The 22,227-nt window shown below is 37.4% G+C and overlaps 1 protein-coding gene across 11 annotated transcripts in view; it reads right to left on the bottom strand.

The window, feature by feature from the left end:
* Positions 1-16,659, bottom strand: part of fcho2 (FCH and mu domain containing endocytic adaptor 2) — a 71,412-nt gene extending 54,753 nt beyond the window's left edge. For 10 of the 11 annotated variants that reach the window (XM_015339236.2, XM_015339261.2, XM_015339277.2 and 7 more), the window contains exon 1: positions 16,476-16,659. In XM_015339236.2, the coding sequence (XP_015194722.2) occupies positions 16,476-16,508 (33 nt within the window). In that variant the 5' untranslated portion in view covers positions 16,509-16,659. Of the gene's footprint in view, positions 1-14,689; positions 14,785-16,475 lie in introns of those variants that run through there. The other variant, XM_069187055.1, reaches the window with a different exon arrangement.
* Between the last annotated feature and the right edge of the window lie 5,568 nt (positions 16,660-22,227).

Here is a 22,227-nt window from a genome sequence, read left to right as displayed (position 1 = left end):
GTATAGCTTCCAAAGAGCCACTTCACTTTACCAGTGCAGCACCTGCTTGAATGACACATAGCAGCCATAATGCTCCAGCACCACTACACAGAAAACAAATTCAACAAACTGAATCAAGGGAGAATTTAAGGAGGTTTGGACCTTGGGCGCTATCTGCATGGAGTTTGCATGTTGTCCCCGTCTTTGTGTGGGTTTCCTTCGAGTGCACCGATTTCCTCCCGCAATCCAAAGACATAGGTTAATTGGTTTCTGGGAAAGTTAGCCCTGGTGTGTGTGTATATGCATTTGTGTTTGTGTTTGTGTCAGTCCTGCAATGGACTGGCGTCCCATCCAGGGTGTATCCTGCCTGGTGCCTGGTTGCTTGCCAGGACAGGCTCTGGCTCCAGAATACCAGCCAGAACACCCCCATGATTTTCCACTTCAGGAGAAAACAAGGAAACAGCCTAAAATAAACATCTACGTATTATGCTGCCGTCAAGCTTTCCACTACCTGTAAAATATGTTTAATCTGAGCAGATACTGAGTCAAAAGCCCAGCAAACAGGCTACACTTACGTAAGTACCATATTCAGTGTGTTCACCACCTGTTTTCCCGGCAAAGAAAGCCATTTATAGGCAAGAACCAATACCAATACCATGGACAATGCCATTATCGCATTTTAATAATAATTAAAATAATGAATTACTGTCAATAAATCAAAAGCCAACATTTAATAACAGCAAGAAAACAAATCTAATGGTTTAAGCCAGTTCATGAAAAATGTGACTCATAACCAGTAAGCCCAAAAATACACATTTCCACACAAGTTATTTGAAAAAAGGTAGCCAATACATTATATGGGTCTGTCATTTTGCAGATTCAATAACAACAGGGGAGATTAGCTGTGGAGCTCTCTGCCTTAACCTCCCTCCCCTTGGGGTGCAGAAATAGTTAAAGAGAACCAACACCAAACCAGTTCTGAGTCTCGTCTCTGCAGGCAAGATTCAAAGCCCCTTTCAGACATTCAAAATGCGTTTTTAGCCTTCAAGACAGATCTGAAAAATTTCCACAATGAACTATAAACAGGTACTGGAATCTGATGTCTGCAAAGTTAATATCTGTTACAAAGACAAAGGTTTCAACTGAATTCCGCCTTATCAATTGATGCTTTTGTGTCACGGTAACACTGTGCGCAATTCAACAAGGTCAGCACAGATGTTCTATCTTGAATTACGCTCAACAACACGGTCTGTTTGGTAAATCAATGCACCCTTTTTTTACCCACGTCTTTTTGTTTCCAAAAGCATCAGCATTCAAGGAAGAGAGTCTTCCAATTACACCCAAGTCTACTGCAGAATTTACTGTGCCCTCCAGAAGTATCAGAAGAGCAAAATCAACACTGTTAGTCATGACCAAGGGATACGTGATCATGCGATTAATATGAGTGTTAACGTCACTATTTGTTTAAGATAATTCTATGCATGCATTTGATAGTATTAGAACAAAATCAGTATGAATTCTCTGTACTTCAGTGTATAAGTTTATATTTATGTTTAACAAGAAAGCCAAAAGTCACAGTTGTGCTTATTACTACTCACGCCAATACAAGACAGTTCTACATGTATACCATACAGAAACAAAACACCTCTTTGGAGGAGAGCAAATGTATGAAACCTCTAGATCGCACATTTATTAAATCCGTTACCCCAGAAAGTAGGCATTGTGGTCCACAAGAAAACTTTTCAAAACTAAAATTAAAACATGTTTAGGGTTATTGCCTTGCTCAGGTATGAAATTCAGCCCAGTTATAATAAAACAGACTAAAATACTGAAGTAAAAAAATAACTAAAAATAAGTAGCTAAAAATAATTCAGTTTTGTGAAAATGATTAACCACATCATTAAAGTACCATACAATGCTGTTTAACTTGGTGGTTATGTTTCTTCATTTCCTTTATGTATTAAAATTAGACTTCATGTCAGAATTATTTGAATTACCAGTCAAAAGATAGAATCGATTTGACTGTTTGGCAAATCTCCATGAGCCTTTGGAAAACTGTAGCCTGGTTTTATTCACAGAACTACAATTGCAATTTGTCACACGACCATTTGAATTTCTGAACCACTCGGTAAGGCAACTTGCAGTAACACAATGTAGCATCTCAGTGTGTATTCAGACCCCAGTATTCAGCCAGTGTTTCCTCACTCACCATATAATTCATACTGTATATATCCGATAAAAGAAATAACAATTAGCACTGTCTGAGGTTGTAACTTTCCTGACCCTGGAAACTTAACATCAGTAGGACAAATTCAGTTTTACCTCAATATTAAGTTTTATTCTGCCAACTTTTCCACATACTATATTCAATGAAATTTGTGACTTACAGCCAAGAAGACCTACACATTTTGAAGAAAGCTTAAACCACAGATGAAGATGAGTTGAGAGGGCCATCATTACAGGTATAATTATACACTACGACAAGAACTGTAAACTACTCAAACATGCAATTAACTGAATTAAGTACGAACTAGCATATACTGTAGAGATACAATTATAAAAAAAGGTGAATTGTCATGCTAGGTTTGGGTCTTTTTCAGACTGAAGAAGATTTTCCTGTATAATTTGCCCATAGTTCTGTTCTTTATCCATTTTTATTTCAGTTTTAACAAACCGTCTCTGCTGATGAAAAGCAGAGCAATAACATAATGCTGTTAACACCATGCTGGACAGTAGTGATGGTGCTGACTGGGTGAAACACAGTGTTGTGGTTGCACCAGACTAACACAATGTATTTAGGCCAATAAGTTGAAATGTTGTCACATCTAACCAAAATACCTTTTGCCACATTTGCAGTATCACCTGAATGCTTTGTTTCAAATCCATGTGAGATTCTGAAATGGGTTGCTACTATTCCACACGGGGCAGGTTTGTGGAGTGACTAGCATCTTCCATTTTTCCAGTTTCAGCCACTGTACTCTGGTTAGGAAGGCCAATGCAGATTTTGAAAGAACTACAATTTTATTCTGTCCCAGTTGTTCAGTTTGGAGGTACAAGCCTGACCTAGGCATTTTTTTTTGTGTGGTATGATAACATTTTCACCTCTTAAGTAGCATAAATTATTATCACAGAATACTATAAAAAAATAAACACAACCTGTAAAGAATTACACAGTATAATAATTTTATAATGCTTTTCATCCAAAAACATACCAATACGTAACCAAGTACTTAAAAATAATAAGTCTGATTTCTACTGCATGTGAGGTAATGAAACAGTCCTAAAACCTCAACTAGGGGATACCTTTAAGGAAATAATATCATATGAATTGATTTAGAAAGATCTGGCCAAACTGACCTGTTCCAGTTTTCTGAACAATCAACAACAGAGCTTCAAACCTAACAGTGAAACACAAACCAGAGTAAAACTAAGTGGAAGTGCTTTTGAAACCAAAAACAGGAGGCAGTGTTTTTTTTTATCCAAAGGACTGTGGGAAGAAGGAACCAGTTACACTGCCATGTTGTTGAAGCCCTGGTTTCTTTCAAGAAATGTTTGGGTTTTCTTGGATCACTTAACTACCAAACAGGCTAGATGACACAAATAGCCTCCTCTCATTCGTAATCTTTTTTTTTAGGTTAATACTGTAAAGAAGTGCCAGGGTTCAACTTTTCAAACATAAATCCCCCCGTTTGGTATAAAATTGACAGAACAATGAGAACAATGTCTCTCTTTTCTGTCCACTGGTCTCATGGTAGTTAGCATTCAGTCTCAATTGTATGTGGCGTTGCTGCAATCTACCCCAAAGTTCCTGGACTTCAGCAGAACACTAGTGGTTTGACTGGGCACTAAGAAGAAATACTGCACATGCTTGGCTGATTAAAAGAATTAAATCAAATTAAAATGGATGTATGCAGCCTAACTGCACATAGTTTGGACAGAAATGGAGAAAAATGTAATTTCATGTTTTTTTTTTTAACTGAATAACATCAAATGAACTTTCCTACCAGGAACTGCCACATTCATAAAATCACTCCCAGCACAGTAATGTAGAAAGTAAAAGTTCAGCCCTCTGTTTTTGGTTTCATATAACATCATAAGAAACCATGCAATATTCTTCAATTTGTCTGGCTGTGTAAAAATCATTTTGCTTCCACATTTTCCATTCAACTGAGAAACTCCCCTCTCTGTCTTGTATGTCGTGAACATGACCTCTTTTTTTCAGCATCAAATTCTATAGAAAACAATAGGATGAACTGTAAAACTAAAAAAGACCTTGAATTTCATGAAGCACAAGGATGAAGTGTGATCAGTTTCACTTCAGAGTCCACAATAAGATCAAACCAAATCATTTAAACATACTCAACTGCAATTCAATTGCCACATTCTCATCTAACCAAAAATATGGAAACATCTTAACATCTTTTCATACTGCTACTCTTATGTTTAAGAAGTGCACCAAGCCTAGTCAGTAATGAACTTTACATTACTGCACTGTTTTTAAAGATAAGGCTAAAAGCGGAAATATCATCAGGAAACCAACCTGACCTTTTGGTTTTATATAACCCTAAACAGTACTTTTACATACAAAAAAAGGAAAGTTTTCTTTTACAAACATGCTGAGTTCAAATCATTTCAAGGCCAGCTGTGCTTAACAGACAACAGAGACAGAAAATGAAAATATTTAGGCAAAGTATAATCACACCTTATTTTGGAAATGTTATGCCAGAAAATTATAAGAATACACAGACATCTTGCATATACAGAAAACTACAGAATACAGAGAAATTAAAACTTTCTGAAAGGAATTGCTGAACGTTTTTTGAAAAAGGTTTTCAAAATGTACAAAGTAGGTCCTCCTTCATGGATCCGACAATAATGTCTGCGTGAACTAAACAGAAGAAAAATTCCTTTTATTATGAAATTCTGCGTTACAAGAAACGGCTCAAATGACTTGGCTGGAAAGATAATAGCGCTAATGACATGTTATTGTTGCCTTACTATTTTATGATATTTGAGCTCATCCCAAATAACATTTTTAAGTAACAGTAGTAAGATTCAAACCAACAATTTATTTTCAAGAAACAAAGACAAAAAAATAATAGTCTACTGATTTTTTGTCAGAACAGTAAAACTAAATTCAGAGAATCTATTTTAAGAGAGCTAATGAAATCAGAATCAAATTGAGGCTTCCACAATTAACCAAGAATTTTAAAAAACATAAACTTTAGGCTCATCTCAATCCTGTCTGAAATGGCTAATTACTATCACATCTAAATGAGAAAGTCATGTGAATTCAGTGCAAGAGCCAAAGTAGGTCAGATGCTAAACCATCACCATCTCGCCTGGAGAGTTTGCATAGCATTAAAATACTCCTGGGAAAAAAATATTTGGAAAAGGCACTGTTGTGTCTGGCCTACGCACTGCTTAATGTCATGTGGGTATTTTAACATCAGAGGGTCTTCGGTTATCCTGTTCTTGTTAGCACTGTATTCTTAATTTCATGCCCAAAATCTTTCTGATTCTCCAGATGAATGATGATCATAGCACATAATGCAAGCAGCCTTTAGACTACATATAGTAGTGCTTAACTGTCCCTTACGGTGCACATAAGGTTATCTTTAAAAAAAGTACAAAATGTGTGTAAAAAGAGAAATACCTCTGTCAGATGTAATGAAAATAAGACCACCTAGCTGCACGGCTCCAGTCAAAACAGGAGCCTGACCTCCCGACATCAGTGAAGCAAACTGTTTAACCCATTACGGCCTGAGATAAGATGTGCTTGTATATTACAGGAATGCTTCCATTGATAGCTCTCTCATGGTGTATTTTCATTGTGTATATCTCGTCTGTTTTTTATGTTGTTGTTGCCACCTTTGAAGGCGCTATATAAAATAAAGTTTATTATTATCATCATTATTGTTAGAGTTATTACATTTGGCTCTCTGGGAGATTAATTTCCGGCCAGTATCCAACTCCATTCTGCAATCGATGTCTTATGGCATGACTTTGCAATCCCATCAAGAAAGAAGCCCAGATTCAGAGTTCATAGACCTTTTTCTACTTTGAAGATTCGAGAAACCATAAGGGGTTAAAACAGGTCTTCTGTGCCTGAGCAAATGTGTCAGAGTAACATAAAAATTCAAAGTTTATATTATCAAAATCCTTCCATCCATCCCTGCCTTGAGCACATTTCTTGCTGGGAAAAGCCCCGGTTCCCCCAGACCCTGAATGGGGAGAAGTGGTTAGACAATGGATGGACAGAATATCTACTATAAGTCCAGCTCACTGACATCATGCTCAGTTACCAAGTTTCAGAATCGCCGTCTCCAAGCAGGTTCAACAGAATTTGTGCATGGACTCCCTACAGACACATTCTAAATTCAAAAAAGATGTTTTAGAATTGTACAGATTTTAATTCTAAATATTCTAAATCAACATCATAGTGACAATTTTGCTTTCCATAAAAAGCCATGATCATCCAAACTTAAGATTTCATCTTAGCTTCTGCCATCTCAAGGCTGTGTTTTAACAAAACGCCCACAATATACTGTTTTAGTTAGGTTATTTTTAACATATTTAGGCTGGATATTTTTCTAAGGTCAAATCTTAGGGACAAATAAAAGACAAAACAGATCTTTTATATTTATAAATCTAATGTTATAACATAGTATTACAAAATTACTTTTAAAAAACTTCATACAACATATTGTGTGTACTTTTCACAATTTTAATACCTTCCAAAGCTTGTATGGAATCCAAACTGCAGAGCAACAAAAAGCATGAAAGAAACCAATAATATGCTTTTATCCACAGAGAGTTTAATGTTGTTTTTTTATTGTTAACCAGACTGAAATGCTGTGTAAGCAGGAACAGCAATCTATCAATCAGCTAATTTGCTTTCCAGCTGGCAATTTTTATTTTACTGACATTTTCCAGTTGATACAAAAATGTGGGGACTGGTAATAGTACCTTTCATTGTTTTGGCTATATGGTTAATAAGATGGATGGATGTTTGCCCATTATGCCTTCTGGCATGTAAGGGCAGCAACATGCTGTTGCTGTTTCCATAACATTCGTTTTTTACAGGACAGGGCTGTTAGCCTTGTGCCCAACTTCCAACATGGAGGACCTGGCAGCAGACACAGGACACGGACCCACAACCCTGAGATTATGAGTCTCATGCTCTACCAACAGAGCAAGCGAGGACCCCTATGATTAATAAGAGAAAATTCTTAATTCTAGGCAGATTTAAACCTCAAACTTTTAATATTTTTTTTTTAAGATCAGTAGTGGTTTGACTAAGCTTATGCTTATTGGTTCCCAACAATAGCTGTGGAAAGTTAGTGATTTCAGTGTTGCTGTTGACAGTCCTGAAACTTAAGCCTTAACCAAAGTTAGAAAGCTTGGTGTTATTTTTGACTCGGTGTTGTCATTCGAGGCGCATGTGAGAAATGCTGCAAGGCTATATTTTTCCATCTGCATAATACTGCCCAGTTCCCCGTCTGTCAAATACTGAAAAATCAATTCACATTTTAATCGAGATTAGACTACTGAAATGGTTTACTCACTGGCTCAGACTAAGGTAATAAAAAAGGCTTCAGTCTGTCCAGATTTACGATATGAGGTCTGTGTGCTAATTAAAAGAACCCTGCCACAGCATATAACTCATGTCTGGTATAAATTGCTTTGGCTTCCTGTGAAAGTTATAGTAGCTCTCCTGCTTTACAGAGTGCATTGTAAAAGTATTCTCTCCCCACCAATTGATGTCCAAAATTGCAAATGAACCCTCTGAAGTCACTTTAAAAACTGCAAAGTGTACCGTACCACCTAGACGCCTAAATCCAGCTGTTCCCGAGAGGGAAACTATGTCCATGTATCCACAACGATTGAAATTCCACATCTTCAGCTTCTGATTTTTCTGTGCGTCGTGGTGCGCATCCTTTGTTTTTCGACAAAGTGGGGCTTCACTGAAATGGAGTGAAAACTTTTGCAAACCCCTGAACGATCTAGATTCGGATTACCTAAAGAGCTCATAAAGTAGAGTAAAAAAAAAGAGTTTGTCATATGCACAAGTGCAATGAAATGCTTATTTGCATGTATGCTCCTATACAAAGACGTCAAAGAAACACCAAAAAAACACAGAACAGCGGCAGCAACAACAACACTTTAAATAACATTTATTTGTAAAGTAGTCCAGCACTTCTTGGTCTGAGATCTGCTGACTCAGGTTCTCTTGGTCTAACCCAGACCAGGGTCCACCCAATGTGGGACAGAGCCCTCATTTCTGCAGCAGCGTGATAGTGGAACTCACTGTCTGAGTCCGAATACTCTGCCGCTTGGGCCATTTATTAAACGTGCGGAAAGTCATCTTTGACTATAGTTTTTAATGTATGAATGGTTATCAACTGGACAATTTACTGTGTTTTTTTTTCTTTTATGTACAGTGCCTTGCGAAAGTATTCGGCCCCCTTGAACTTTTCAACCTTTTGCCACATTTCAGGCTTCAAACATAAAGATATAATTTTTTTATTTTATGTGAAGAATCACCAACAAGTGGGACACAATTGTGAAGTGGAACGAAATCTATTGGATTTTTGAAACTTTTTTAACTAATAAAAAAATGAAAAGTGGGACGTGCAAAATTATTCGGCCCCCTTGCGTTAATACTTTGTAGAGCCACCTTTTGCTGCGATTACAGCTGCAAGTCGCTTGGGGTATGTCTCTATCAGTTTTGCACATCGAGAGACTGAAATTCTTGCCCATTCTTCCTTGCAAAACAGCTCGAGCTCAGTGAGGTTGGATGGAGAGCGTTTGTGAACAGCAGTTTTCAGCTCTTTCCACAGATTCTCGATTGGATTCAGGTCTGGATTTTGACTTGGCCATTCAAACACCTGGATACGTTTATTTGTGAACCATTCCTTTGTAGATTTTGCTGTATGTTTGGGATCATTGTCTTGTTGGAAGATAAATCTCCGTCCCAGTTTCAGGTCTTTTGCAGACTCCAACAGGTTTTCATCCAGAATGGTCCTGTATTTGGCTGCATCCATCTTCCCCTCAATTTTAACCATCTTCCCTGTCCCTGCTGAAGAAAAGCAGGCCCAAACCATGATGCTGCCACCACCATGTTTGACAGTGGGGATGGTGTGTTGAGGGTGATGAGCTGTGTTGCTTTTACGCCAAACATATCGTTTTGCATTGTGGCCAAAAAGTTCGATTTTGGTTTCATCTGACCAGAGCACCTTCTTCCACATGTTTGGGGTGTCTCCCAGGTGGCTTGTGGCAAACTTTAGACGAGACTTTTTATGGATATCTTTGAGAAATGGCTTTCTTCTTGCCACTCTTCCATAAAGGCCAGATTTGTGCAGTGTAAGACTGATTGTTGTCCTATGGACAGACTCTCCCACCTCAGCTGTAGTTCTCTGCAGTTCATCCAGAGTGATCATGGGCCTCTTGGCTGCATCTCTGATCAGTCTTCTCCTTGTCTGAGCTGAAAGTTTAGAGGGACGGCCAGGTCTTGGTAGATTTGCAGTGGTCTGATACTCCTTCCATTTCAAGATGATCGCTTGCACAGTGCTCCTTGGGATGTTTGAAGCTTGGGAAATCTTTTTGTATCCAAATCCGGCTTTAAACTTCTCCACAACAGTATTACGGACCTGCCTGGTGTGTTCCTTGGTCTTCATGATGCTCTCTGCGCTTTCAACAGAACCTTGAGACTATCACAGAGCAGGTGCATTTATACAGAGACTTGATTACACACAGGTGGATTCTATTTATCACCATCAGTCATTTAGGACAACATTGGATCATTCAGAGATCCTCGCTGAACTTCTGGAGTGAGTTTGCTGCACTGAAAGTAAAGGGGCCGAATAATTTTGCACGCCCCACTTTTCATTTTTTTATTCGTTAAAAAAGTTTCAAAAATCCAATAGATTTCGTTCCACTTCACAATTGTGTCCCACTTGTTGGTGATTCTTCACATAAAATAAAAAAATTATATCTTTATGTTTGAAGCCTGAAATGTGGCAAAAGGTTGAAAAGTTCAAGGGGGCCGAATACTTTCGCAAGGCACTGTATGTGTTTTCTGTATGCACTAAAGTACAGTGCTTTGGGATTTTTTTTTTAAAGTGTTAATACTTTTATTGTTAGTTACCAGTGGAGAAAAAACAGGAATTGTCTGTGCACCTACTTCTTGATCCACAGCATGAAGATAGCAGGTGCCAGAGTTATATCTTGTGGTATACTCTCCCCAGGTGACTCATTATCACTCAGCAGAAACTAATATATTGTTGACTGTTCACTTCTCATAAGTGAAAATGCCTTAATGCAGCAGCTTATATAATACCCATGAAGCAGTTCATAGGGCATTTGCAAATGTATTCATATATTCTTCATCAATAGGCTATACTACATACTAGTTAATACATGTTAAATATGAGAGATGAGGAATGTTTACACCACCTCCAATGCAAAACATGGTGTCCTTTGCCGTAGTTGTTGGGGTTCGATATATGAGATTGATTTGGAGGTCTTGTCAATATTTACCATACTGCAAATTCTTTGAGGAAAAGGCCCAGTTACAAACTAATTTATTGAACTTCACACTGTGCCAACATTCATCTCATATACTTCTCAAAGGTCCTACTGTATCAGACAGTAAAACAGTTTCTTAGACATCTGGTGGGTGAACTGAATCCTTCAGCTGTAAGACACGAGCTGAAAGAAGAATACCTAAATATCACTCACAAAGCTAAGCACTGAATAAGAGTCTTATTTTATAACAGGCACCTTCAAAGTATTCCTTTAAGTTTTTACATGCCAATCTGCACAATATCCATTCTAACACTGTACCTGGGACACATTACATGAATGTTCTCAATGCATTTTTTCCAAGGTCATGTTTGAGGTGTGCTGTCGAGTCTTAGAAACATTCCTTGTTCCTTGCGAGTCCCTGACGATTGCGACTACAATCTTTGATGGTGGAGGCATCACCTTACATGCTTCTGACTATGAGGAGGTAGTGACAGGCTTTGGGATTGCAACCGGTGGAACGATGAAATTTTTTAACGTGACTACGCAGTGGAAGAATGCACCTCATTTTACGTCACCAAGCACAGCAGCAGCATCTTGCTGAATGACACATTTACCATATCAGTGCTGTCATCTAGCCCATGTGTGCTTTCTTGTTCCGCAAGAGATTGTGGATGATTTTCTCACGATTATATTAATTTCAGGTTGCCTGCATTGTTCCCAGCACGGATTTATCTGCACAAAGTCTTGCTCAGTGGTTGGAGCATTCGCTGCCATTCTTGACATCCAAAAATCAATCAGAAAGATTTACAACCCCTTAATCATCTTCACCCTTTTATTCACACTATACCGGGTCATAAGTCAGTGCAAATAATTAGCCAAATCGCCAAATTACATAAGGAATTTGGTTAAAAAGATCCAAATTTCACATTTCCAGAGATTTTAAACAGAAAATATCAAAATATTGTCACAATAGTTCACTATAGAGACAGTCAACAATTTATTGGTGAGCATATATTTCAACGTAAGTGGTACTGTATATATACACATACTATAGATCATGGAATAGCTTTGATTAATTTTACGTAAAAATCTCTCTCTGTTCTGTATCAAGAACTCCCTCTTAAAAAAACAGCTAACTTTCTTCTTCAGTATTAAATTTTTTTTTTTGCTTTTTTCCTGAACTCTACGAAGCATTATCCCAACAGCACAAAGTAAACACTCTTTAAAAGGTTTCAAAAGGCTCACTGCACATAATTAAATGAACCAAACAAACATGGTAATGGTTTCAAATTCCTTGTGTTGGCGACATTTTCATTCATTTGGGTTTCTGAAAACATTCATCAACGTTTGCAGTTTTTCAGTCACAGCAAAAAAAGTCACACAAAAATTAGAGAGCAGCATTAGTAATATGAGAACAATGGGACAAAGGCACTGTCAGCAATAAAACTGAAGAACAGCAGCTTCACCAGAAGTTACCTATTGCAACACTCTCTTCCATGCATCTTTTAAGAGATGACTGTCTACCATGTCCTTAAATGACACACTCAAGTGTAAGCCACATTTTACCTTCTTTACAAAGACCTGTGCAGTGTTGTGTTGTTTAAAGGATAAATTTAGCAGATCACACTGCAGGGTCAATGAAATACAGCTTGAGAAAACACAGACCGCACTCATACTCTATCACTCTTAGTTGATCAGATAAAAATATCCGAGGACGAAAATATCAATGAAGCAGGGGAACCATATGGTTCTTTTAAATTTAGCAGCCAGTGCGGGATACAAGTGGCATATTCTGCACAGTCACCCTAAATTGACTTGAATAATGGGGTTCAGATAAACTGCTCCTTTATTAAGGTGTTCTCACTATGCTCTCAAATAGCAGCATTTAAGTTCCTTTCACAACATTTCCTGTTTTCAACCTCAAGCTTGCAAAAATCACCAGTTCACATGAAGCAGACGTCTTTCTGGTCTGGGTTACAAATTGTCTGTGTACCATATAACTGACCTCAAAGTACCTCTTCAAATTACTAAAGGTTAATCTTCTATTAGGCTGCAAACGTCTGCTTTGAAGTAAAGATCACTATGTGTTTTTGACCATACCAATAACAACTATGACTACAATGCGGCCTGTGCTGAAAATGTACTTTTTCACTAGCGGCAGAACTAATTTGGCCTTGTTTTCCTTGTGGTCTTGTCATGTTTACATCAGAAAAGAGTAAGTGGCTTTCTTAAAGTACTTAAACTGACAATTAAACAGCATCGGACATAAAGACTCTTCAGCCCTACTGTGTCAGCAAATGACAACTGAAAATTGGAAGCTGAAGATGCAAAATAGTGCTCTAAGATCTTTTCTTTTAGTCTGACCATGTTATCTGCTTTTTGCAGTACAGGCCCGTTTTAATGTTCCTGGAAGACGCCAACTGCCTACAGTGTGAAAGAAAGAAACACCCTTTTGACCAGCTTGTATCAGACCACCATACATTTAAAACCATCTACTGCTACATAGTCTTTTACCACACAGCCATGTCCATGTCTTATTTTAAATGAAAATAATGCAGTAAACAAGCTGCAAGTAAAATATTTCAGAGTTTGATATGTTAGAGGACAGTCAACTGCCAAAAAATCTTTTCAATTTCAGCCAACCTTCATCAAAAGCTTTTTTCTTGTATTTTATCCATTATTTTACATTTGCAGTCTATCTTTTTCACCATTTGTTTTCAGTGTCTCTAAAAATTTATTTTTTATATTTATTTGCACTGACAAACCTATTACTGTTTTTTCGCAAAGAACTATTACTCACAAAAATCCTGAAAAGGGGTAAAAGTTTCCCATGTGAGTGTTGTGGGCGAGTCAAATTTATGACAATATACCTTCAGATTTCACCAAACTCACCCACATGCACACACGTGCCTCCAACCACTTCTTGGAAACTCAAGTTTAAACAAAATAAATTTAGAGTATTCTGGTAATCAAAACTAATCAAGAGATAATGTTAGGAAATTCATATAAACTAGTGTTTCTGTACAAGCCCATCAAAGAAAAATCTGGCATGTTCATAGTAAATCGAGCATTCATGGAGTGTGCTATCTAAAACACTAAAAAGAAAAAAGAAAACAAAAGGAAATCCTGCCTGCTTTTAAGATAAAGCCACAAACACCAAATATTAATAGCATACTGAGGTTAACAAGAACAGGAAAACACAAGAATGACTCAGAAAAACCCTCTATGCTCTGTACAATAACAAAATATGACAATTACTGGAGTTCAAAATTATATGGATATTTTTCTAATCCTGCACTCAACTGAAATAATTCTGCAGTTCCCTCTATCTTGAATATTGAAGTAAAGGGGCACTGCTACACCTTCTGACATCTTGGAAAACTGCACTGTATTATGTTAACTACATAATTGATATGTGTCTTAATTATAATCACTTTTATTGCACCTGAAAACAAAGAGTGCCACTCTCCTGAAGGGCAGAAACACTAGAACTACAAATCATGCTGGTCTCTTATCAATGTTTCTTACGTGGACGTTTTAATGAAGATCTAGAACTCTCCCATTCATCACAAAAAACACAAGCCAGCAAAATGTTATGCTTTACCACTTTTTCTAAAGACAGAACACTCATACTACAGTGCATTTCTTTGACGGTTCACGCTAAAATGGCAAAGAAATGGCTCATTTTCATGAAAGCTACCTAATCAAACCTTGTGGTTTTAACCCTAAACTCCAGAAGGACAATTCCCTACAATTGCAATATTAATGCCTAAAGGTTATTGCACTCCTGTGCTTAAACATAAAAGGAGCCCCCTCCTCCACTGCAGAAAAATAATAGGATTGGTACAACCTCCTCTCTCACAGTGGTGAAGCTGCATCACAAGCTGCATACTATTAATCCAAGAGCTGAGAATGTGGGACTCTTATCATATCAGTTAATGGTCCAATCACTGGCTGTGTTGTGTTTCTGTAAAGATGCCCTATGTATTCCATGAGTATTCCAGAAATGTTCAGGGTAGCTGAGACCAGGCCATCCCACCACATCAACTTAAAGCCATTAACCAAGCAACCTCAGCGAAAACAAGAGTTATACAGATGACCAAATCAAAACTGGGACAGATGGCTGCAAGCTGTTGACTACTGGGTAAAAAGATACAGGAAAGCCATTTGGGTAGGATACCTGCACAGCATCAGTTCTTAATCTTGACAGAGGTATTTACCAGGCGATCTACAAACACAGTGACACAAATCGCTTGACAAACTGGTTTCCAACTCCTTGGCACACTGGACACCACCATACTGACCACAAAACCATCTTGGGCTCGTCTGTAAAGGAATACAAACAACTGCTCGTGTTTCATACTCATTTCCCTCCAGTCTCCAACTGCACAGATAGAAGTTCATCTTTACTGCAAGACATTTTGCATCATGTTAAAACCTTCATTTTTTCTCAACATAACTTCAATAGTGGTTTGTGTCACACAATCTTAAATTAAATAAAGCACACCTTAAAATAATTAACTTTATAATAATGTACTTCTAGCTATTACAACCCACATAGTATATGACAGCTAACATTTTAGAGAAAGACATTTAGTCCATTTTGGTAGATTAGGAATCTAGGGAGCTCACAGAACTTTTGTGAATGATCCCAAGAAATCAGTATCAGAAACATGGGTTAGAATATTCCAGAGACCAGCGCCCTTTGGAAATGCTTTCTATTCTCAATCTGAAACACACTTCCGATTGCTCAGCTGCTTTTTTAACCTGAGTTAGCCCATCTAATGGACACACTGTGTCAATACCTTTCAGAATGTTGTAATACTGCACTGTACAGTACATGCAACAAAGTTCCTAGTGATCTCCTCCATAGAAATCTGAATTCAGCTCTTTCCATGGTTTGCGACATCCTCTTTACAACTATCACCAAAACTACAAGATACTCTCAATGAGGACTGACTTGTAATTTGTACGATTTTAACAGCCACGTTAAAAGCAAAAGACATTGTTTTATCCACAAACTCGTTGTACTATCAACACTAAATCGCGTTAAAAATTGAAGCCTTCCCTTGTCTAGCAATATTCCATACTCAATGGGGAATAAAAAGAGATCTTAAACTTCAGTACTCCCCGTTTAATATTTCTTGGGTAATTAAACATGAAGCCAGTCGACAACAAATAAGAAAAAATTAAATCCATGAAGACTATAGTTGCTTCTTTTTAGAAATATGACATTTTGTATAGTAGTAGTGATACACGTACTCCACGTAAACTCCGACATTCATCTAGATTTCGTAATTTACTTTTTGAAAAATGGGTTCGGGTTCTGTTTATTCATTTCTCATGTCTTCGTTTGTCTAAAAACACGACAACAGCCACGTCTGGACAAGGCTGGCCTTCAAACCCGATTATTAAGTTCAAGTCTTTTGATTTACAAAATCAACGCACCATGAAATACCAGCAATCTAGGAAAATACAATGAGTTAACTATAATTTTACTCATCTCAAATGGGTAACAAATTCGCCCTTGCTAACTCAAGAACTTTAGAAATCTGTTCTCTCGTTCTAACTTAATTACGGAAGAAATTAGCGTTCCTAGAAATTTGAGTGACATCGCAACAGGTCAATGGAGTACCGAGACACGAATATAAACATTACTAGAGAACCACTAATAGCCAATGAGTGACCGATGAGGGCGGGCTTTCAGGCATCCAAGTTAGATGGAGCCTCAGAGGCCCGATTCCCCGGAGTGGCGTAAACGTCTTCGCCTTTAAAAAGTAGGAGATACTGGGTTTTGCATTAAACTGGCAGGTGCTCCAACTCGATCCCTTCCCATTCATGTTAATAGTATATCTCAAAATTTAGACGTACAACAAAAGTATATGTAAGCCAAACTGTCAAAGCAGCTATTAGAAAGGGGAGGGGGTATACTTGGCATTATAAAAATTTTAAAATGCGAGACATACCCAGAAATTCTCCACGAAATAGGCCATTGTCATCTTCGTTTTTCTTTTTCTTTGCGGTAACAGGTCTACTTGTTTTTTTTTATTATTTTCGTCTCAGACCGTCGTCCTCCCCCTGTTTCTGTTGTCTCCTGTTTTTTCTTTCTCCCTCCCCACCTTCAGACTCCACCTCCTTCTCCTGCCTAGGCTCACCCCGAGCGAGACGACAAACAGCGCCCCTCCTGGCTGATGCAGTGATTGCACATTCCAGCCAGTCCCCACTCGCAGGGCATCCAGTTCTCAACCCCGCACCATTATGCTATTCACTGTCTTAAGTGGAGTATAAGCTGCCTACAAATGAAAGAAGGCTATTCAGTCATATTGGTTTATTCGGTTTCTAGTAACTTGAATCGAACAAAATCTCCTCTGGCCATTTCTTGAAGGATTCCTGGAAACTGTTTTCAGCAACATGGCTGGACAGCTTGTTCCAAATATTCTGCCCCTAGTAACAGTTTTTTATTTCTTGTTACTTTCCCAATGTAATCAAAAAGGTATAATATTCTGGAGATAGATGAGAGAAACTATCTTTAGCATAATTACCAGTGACATTGTTTTCATATTTATCAAATGAATTATAACAAATCTTTCATACTTCCTACCTATGAAGGACCCATTGAGATTCCTTTGTAGTTATGAAACAATTACTGCATTTATTAAAACATTGCAATATAATATTTTATCATTAATCATAAATACTGCCTTTACATCATGAGCACTGTTCATCCCAAAGAATTTCAACATGCTTTACATATGTAAGGAGACCAAATTCATCCACCACTGAAGTAAAGCATCTATCTGGGTAACACATGGCTGCCATTATGCACCAGCAACCTTGGAATTTAGCCACAGTAACACCCTTGTTTTTTTGAAAACTGCTGGTCACTCTACTGGCACTCTGGGTAGAAGCAATAGCACCACCTAGCGGTCCATCAGAACCCCTTACAGTAGCAACCTGAATATCCTTATAGGTCTCCCATCCCAGTACAGACGATGTCCAGCCTTGCTTATGTAGCAAGTGTAGGTGCACCTCTGTTTAGCAGCACTCCCTAGAGGGAGGCAACAAGACACAGTCTCCTGCCACAGAAGAATCCCACATTGTCAAGATTTGAAGGGGGGCTAATGTCACCTTCCTGGTCAGATTGAGCTCCTGAGATCTGATGATATTCAGCTACAAGGGGGAATTGCTGCTGTTTAGCTACTGTTCAATTATTTAAAAAGCAAGGGAGTCCTGTATGAAAAGATATTTGGAATTTCAAGGAGTGAGGGAAACTCAAAATTGGTTTTACACCAGTCAAATCGTGTACAATCAGTGAATTACTGCATCTAACACTATAGTATCTATATTTATAGCGCTATAGTGACAGCTGGGAAAACCAAAGACCCAGCAAGCAACAGGTGCAGGACAGGCTACACCCTGCACAATAAGCCAGTTTATCACAGGGCACACAGAGACAAAGAAGTCCACACACCTGGGCCAGATTTCCCAGTAACCAGTACGTTTTCTACCGGTAGGTGCCATACCTATCAGTATGTTTTTGGACCGTGGGAGGAAACCGGAGCACCTTAAGGAAACCCACACAAGCACGAGGAGAACATACAAACTCCACACAGATAGCACACCAGGTCCAGACCTGAACCTAGGTCCCCCATCTGTGAGGCAGCAATGCAAACCACTACTCCAATGTGCTGCCCCTTATATTAAAATTATGGCATTTAATTAAATTATTATATTATTTAAAAACAGTTTTCTACAAGCTCAGGTGATAATCTGACTTCATCCACAAGGTCATTTTTACCACCCAATGTAATTTTTTTGAACATTCAGCTTCCTGCCAATGAGATACATTTTGATATATTTAAAAAGTCTTCCAAGAAGCTAAATGCGTTAAATAATTTGTTTCTCATTTCCTGTTGACACCTTATTCACCAGACAGTGTGACAATGTGAGCTATCAGTAGTGCAATCTACATTTGTGTTTTTAATTATGTGTTTTAATTAATTAAGTCCTCTTTCTGAATTAGTAAAAATGCCAACATGCTCCAAATCAACTTTATTAAGAATGTATAAAATGGAAAATAAATTCCTTTAATTAAATTAACATTACATTTTGGGGGGGCCTATAAGAAGTTGGGGCCATACATGGAAAAAGACAGTGCCTGTGTTAGATGTGTTGTATAATACTCTGATTAAATCACATGAAATAAAAGCATAAATGTCAAAAGGAGACACTAATAGGTTGAGGCTTGATCAGATTAAGTAAGTCCCTAATTATAATACATTTCTGTTGCTGCTTGGAGTAGTTAGATCTAAAAGAGCTTGGGAATCTATGGGTGTACTGTGGGGAAAAGCATCTGCTATGCCCATGTGTTTTCTGAACTTGAGCTACTAAACAAAGGGAGGTCCTGCTCAAGGCTGTTGACAGATATTTGGACATATCTGCTGTGTTCAGACACCCATATGTCTGAAACTTAATAAAAAAAACACAAACCAAAATATTATCAAAAACACTAGAGTTTAGCTATTAGTGAATTTTGTTTTTCAAAAAGTAGTATCTGCTTCAGCTAAAATAAGTCGGCTTCATTGAGAGATTCTTCATGTTGATGAACACCACAGCCTAGTATGTAGTAGGTCCAATTTTTCCACATTTCATTTATTTCTATTAAACAAATTGGACAGTGCAAAATATTGACACAAAACAGGAAAATATGGTTGCCATGTTCAGTTTTAAAGTAAGGAAAATTTGGAATTTTCTACGAATGTGTGACCATCTCGCCTGAAGAGAAAGACACAAGAAAAAGAAAAAGAATCTATCCATACGAAAAGGGAATAAACCTTTTTATGTCCAGTGAAAGAAGTATATCCAGCCTCCCAATATAATCTTTATGCATCAAAATCCCATCTCCACACACAACAATACAGACACCAGCTCTGTACTTACAGCTGCATAGGATCAAGTTCAAAAGTAAGTGTCACATAAAACCCAGTCTCCCTGGAAGTAAAGTTTATCATACCATAGAATGTGTTCTGATTACCATTTCTGATTTTAGAGGTTTCCGTTTATATTAAATTTCACTTATCCATTTTCTTAACTGCTTTATCCAATACAGGATCGCAGTGCAGCTGGAGCAAGCAATATCAAAGCAAGCAATGGGCATAATGCAATATACACCTTGGATGGCACACTAGTTAATTGACACAAACATGCACACCAAAGACACACTCCAATTAAGCTACCAGCATGTCTTTGGACTGTGGGAGGAAATTGGAGCAACTGGAAAAAACCCATGCAAACATGGGAAGAACATACAAACTCCACATAAACAGCACCTAGGAATTGAACCCACAATCCCACCATTGTGAGGCAGCTGTGCCACCGTGCCACCCCACATTTTAGATAAATATTCAGATATCCACTTACAGGAATACCGTGAAACTTATACACAGTTGTTTTTCCCCAGAAAATGGCATGTACAAATATTGTAAGAAATATTTGGTCCAATTGAGTAAATATTCACTATACTGTACATGAACGGCACCTACAGCTTGAGGGCTTATACTGAGTCTATGCATATTGACAACATGCGAAACTCCTCCCATCATAGAAAATGGCAATTGGGCAACACTGTAGCCCAATATTTACCTGAGACATTTGAGAGCAGGTTTTGCAACTACTTCCTAATGCACTGAAAATAAAATAAAAGTAGTATCATTCTTTGGACAGTGTTTTCAGCTTGAGCTGTTTCTAGCTCTGCTGCTCACAAAGTCTTGGGATACAGTTTCAGAGTTTCAACAAAATAATTGAAAATTTAGTGCTTAATCTACACAATAGCAGCTCTTTCCAATACAAAAGTATGAAAACTTACTGTATGAAATAATAATGTATTTATTCACCTGTACTGAGAAGTTCAGAGAAGTGAGGTGAAAGAGGGTTTAATGAGTGGTGTTGATTTGTCTAACCTCAGCCCTGTTGCCCTATTCATTTGGGGTCAAAAACCATACAGCAATAGACTTATTTGTACTTTTCACCACACACAAGCCTGAAGTGGATTGTTGCTTTCCAAATTCTTCTAAATAATTCTAGTTAAGAATTGTTTTGTTTTAAAAAAAAACAAATAACTGTGAAAATATTTGTCATTGCAAACGAATTAACATCACACTATATTGCAGTAGCCACAGGATCCCTTACATTGCCCTTAATTTACACCAAATCTGCTGAACTTCATCTTTGGGGTCTCCTGGGTAAGGCAAAACACGAATTATCAAAGTTTATATCAGATACATCATTCATTTAGAATTAATATTGCAGACTGCACTAACACTTTGGTTGTAAAAATAACAAAGTGATACAGTTAAGGAGTAACCCAATGAACAGACCAATTCTGATGAGATCTGATAACGTTAATAACGTTACTGTACCAGGAATGTGTCAGTCAACGTGGGTTATATTTGAACCCAAGGTTGTGTGCTTGTAAATTAAAGACAGTAAAATGTGTTTAAAGAATGCAGAATACAAACAGCAATTTCGATTTAAAAACAAAGAGCAGCGATAACTAAACATTAATGTCGTAAACAGAGATAAGGTACGTGGGGTGCTAAAAAGCTCAAAGCTCAGTAAAAACACTTTCCGCAAGATTGGTGACAGTTAAAACAAAAACCAGAAAGCTATACAATAATATTCAGTATTTCGTACGTCTAGAACTGGGCTAAATGCATACCTACTTAAAAGGGTCGGATGCTTGTAAGAAAAGACGGGTAGAAACCAAATACACAGTTCGAACAAGAATCATTTATTACTTTTTCAGTACGTCGATTATTAAAATTTAAAATGGGCTATGTAATAGTACCATATAGAGTCTTAATTCCACTTCCAATTCGTCGTGAAATAAAGCAAATCTCTGAAATCGGGATTGAGGCATCATTTCCACATTTGTTTAGTGCCATCTAGTGTCATAGTTAGGATATGGTATTGTTTTTTTTTTCTAAAAGTAACGGAAAAGAGAAGTTAAAATGATCTATTTAGTAAAAATATACAGTTTATGTTATTGTATTGTTAGCTATTGAAGCCCTTGCCATGAAGGTGTTTACCACATGCAAACTAGAAAGTGTTACAAACGCATTAATAATATGTACAGAGATGATCTTTAATAGATAGTTTTTCCCCACAGGAAACGAGTTTTTTTTATGTACAGTATTACTGAAAGGATTTATTTACAGTATCAATATCCTTTTTTTTTACAATATCCTTTTTACAGGTTCTCACAGTATATTGTATTCTCATTAACTGGATCCTGATAATTTTAACAATTTTATAAAGCATTATTTTCTCTACAATTTTTGCTAATTTATTGAATCATTTGGGATACTGTATTTTTAGATATTTACTCACTTTTGGAATTAACTTGCTCTGTGCTTTTGAAAGAATCTGTTTGCGTTTTTGCCATTTTCCACTAATTCTATATCAAGCCTTTGATATTTTACTTCTCTTAAAGCCTCATTCCTTCAAAACCTGCTTACCAAAGATTAACTTTTGCTTTAGACTCAACCAGGCCAGTTTTCAAATAGACTTTTTGAACACCATCTAACATATAGTTCCCTAATGGTTCTTTCACTTGTTTCTATGTCTTGATTGTATGAAAAGACAATGGACATTGATAGCCTGTAGCATACTCCTAAAATGCTACTTTTGTTGTTTTTAGTTGGTCTGATCCACATACTA

This window comes from Lepisosteus oculatus, chromosome 3, assembly GCF_040954835.1.
Source record: "Lepisosteus oculatus isolate fLepOcu1 chromosome 3, fLepOcu1.hap2, whole genome shotgun sequence".
Lineage (NCBI taxonomy): Eukaryota > Metazoa > Chordata > Actinopteri > Semionotiformes > Lepisosteidae > Lepisosteus > Lepisosteus oculatus.
The sequence above is the reverse complement of the archived record's forward strand: the minus strand, read 5'-3'. Positions and strand labels throughout refer to the sequence as shown.